The sequence below is a fragment of the Chaetura pelagica genome, unplaced genomic scaffold (assembly GCF_000747805.2).
Source record: "Chaetura pelagica isolate M959 unplaced genomic scaffold, ChaPel_1.0 scaffold79, whole genome shotgun sequence".
NCBI classification, from domain to species: domain Eukaryota; kingdom Metazoa; phylum Chordata; class Aves; order Apodiformes; family Apodidae; genus Chaetura; species Chaetura pelagica.
In genome coordinates, this window is record NW_009969339.1 from 89,487 (window position 1) to 92,070 (window position 2,584).

The 2,584-nt window shown below is 53.1% G+C and overlaps 1 protein-coding gene across 1 annotated transcript in view; it reads right to left on the reverse strand.

The window, feature by feature from the left end:
- Positions 1-2,173: 2,173 nt before the first annotated feature.
- Positions 2,174-2,584, reverse strand: part of PDXP (pyridoxal (pyridoxine, vitamin B6) phosphatase) — a 2,249-nt gene continuing 1,838 nt past the window's right edge. Inside the window, exon 2 of the mRNA XM_010005833.1 lies at positions 2,174-2,499. Within this exon, the coding sequence (XP_010004135.1) occupies positions 2,174-2,499 (326 nt within the window). The remainder of the gene's footprint in view (positions 2,500-2,584) is intronic.

Consider the following 2,584-nt stretch of genomic DNA (forward strand, 5'->3'; position numbering starts at 1 on the left):
AAAACAGAGTGAATGAAGCAGAGAGCACAAGAAGGACTCAACCTCAAAGCACCCTAGAAAAAGAAGGGGCAACTGCTGGAGATGCTCTTGAAGGGAGTACCAGTCCTCTGGTTGTCCAACCACTGGAGATGGGACAGAAAAAAATGAAGAGACAAACATGTAAAAATGGGACCAATTAAGATGACAGGAAGTCTTCAGATAACATTTTTTGGGTGTTTTGTGGTGGGTTTTTTTTTGTTTGTTTTTTTTTTAGTATTGGAGAGCTGTTTCCTAAGTTGTTTTGGAAGGGGAAAAAAAAAAACAAAACAGACAACAAAAGACACAGTACCTGGAACCATCCTAGGGCCAGTAAGTTGCAGCTAGCTCTGCCATGTGAGCTGACACAGCAATAACTTACACTGAGGCTGGTTGTTCAGCTGAACAGCTGATCTCTCAAGCACGAGATGTGACGCTTGGTTACCACCAACAGCTGTTAAAGGGATCTGACAGACACAGGGCAGGATTTGGCTCCCATGTGAGGAAGGGAGGCAAAATACATTCAAGCGATTTCAAACACTCTTCTTATCCAATCTGTTTTCTCCCTCCTGCCTGGGAGCACAGCCAGACTGAGGGAGAGGACACAGGCATGGCAAGCTATGTCCTGGTGAAGGTCACCTCCAGGGGTATGGTGACACCCACCTCCCCCTTCACTCAAAGCACCCCACACCACAGCCCCACCTCACGGCCACCTCAACACCAGCCCTGAGACCCCAGTAAGAGACAGCAGCAAACAGCACCACGCAGACACCATCCACTCCTCTTGCTTGTCCAGCAGCACCCCCTTGAGTGAGGAGAGATCATCTCCTCATCTTCGAGACCCTCAAAGATACCCAGGCCATTCTCAGCAAGATGGGACCACAGGAAAAAACAACAAACCAAACAAAAAACCAGAGGAGCCCATTTCCAGCCTACGCTCACACTTTATTATATACAGAGACATGGTGAGTGTAAGAACATCAACATGGGACATGGACAGCAAGGGAGGCCCAAAGGCACTGCCCCCCTGTCCCCTTGGCGCAACCAGTCAGCATAGTTTATACAAATAATACAGTATTTGAACAATAAATAAGGTCAATAAATAAGATCAAGAAATTAAAAAAAAACCAAAACAACCCAAAATAAACCAATGTATTAAGACAAAGCAGCAAGGAATGATTTTGAGGGCTGCGACACATTCACAGCAGTGACAACACCACCAACACCTCACCAGCACACCAGCAGCTGGAGCACAGAACCCCATCAGCCCTTTTCTCTCACCCTACTATGGCAAAACCCACTGAGGAGGGGGAACTGGGGAGAGTCGTACAGGTCACTACTGCTGTGCTGTCATGGTCTAGGAGCCTTGTCTCCTTCACAAGCCCCTTCCCAAAGGGTGCTTGAAAGCCAGGTACAACCGCAGACCCACTGTGCGCAGTCACAGCTTGTCTGTTTGGCACCAAAAAAAACAACCCCTCAGACCAGTTTCTTCTCTCTCTCGAGTCCTTCAGGTGGACACTGGCACAGTTATTAACTGAGTCGGGGTGGGGGGAACATCTCTAAGGAACAGGGGAGATAAGAGATGAGGAGATGCTCCCTCTCACTTGTGGGAGGCAGTGATGCTCTCACTCATCACTCTGGCACACTCCTTCCACGTGCCCTGGCACCAGTGGAGACCGGTGTGCGTGGGTGACACCACCAGCTGGTCTCCTGGCAAGGAGGGGGTTACCACAAGGACTGCAGGGATGCAGAAACCCTGAGTCACGAGTGATGGGACAGCAGTAAAAGGCCGCCACTGGTTATCTAAGAGAAAAATAATAGTAAGACAGCCAGTCCCTCACCCCTGCAGGGGGAGAGGCCACACACACACATGATTGGACCCCCCTGTCAGCCTCAAGGCCTCCAGCTCTCCTCCAGAGATGCTGGCAGCTGGCATGAGGGAGAGGACTGTCCGCCACGGATAGCTCTCAGCAGAAAGGAGACACCTTGAATCCTGCTCCCTCCTGCCAACCCCCCCCCATCATTTTGCCCCCAGAGAAGGGCGACGGAACGCGAAGAAACCGGTAATTTGAGGGAATAGGGCAGTGAGAGAGAAATGGGAACAGATGGAGATCTGGGATGGGGAATCCAACCCCTCCGCCCTCACATGTACAGCCCGCTACTCATCCAGGCCCGGTATCAAGTCTGCAATGCTGTCCACATAGTAATTGGGCACCAGATCCTGAGCGGCGGGGCTGTCGCTGGCCATGTAGGCCTGCGCCTCCTCCAGGCGGGAGACCCCCGTCAGGGTGAGGATGGTGGAGAGCCCGCAGTTCTTGCCGAACAGGATGTCCGTCTCCAGGCGGTCTCCCACCATCAGGGTGCGGGACGGGTCGACGCCGAAGCGCTCCACGATGCAGTCGAACATGTAGGTGTTGGGCTTGCCCACCACCAGCGCCTTGCGGCCCGACGCCGTCTCCACCGCGGCCGTCAGGCTGCCCGTCCCTGCGGGGGGATAAGGAGAGGGATAATCCCGCTGTGGCTGCGATGGGGCGGGGGGGGAAACGGGACACGGGCTGCAGGCAGCTCA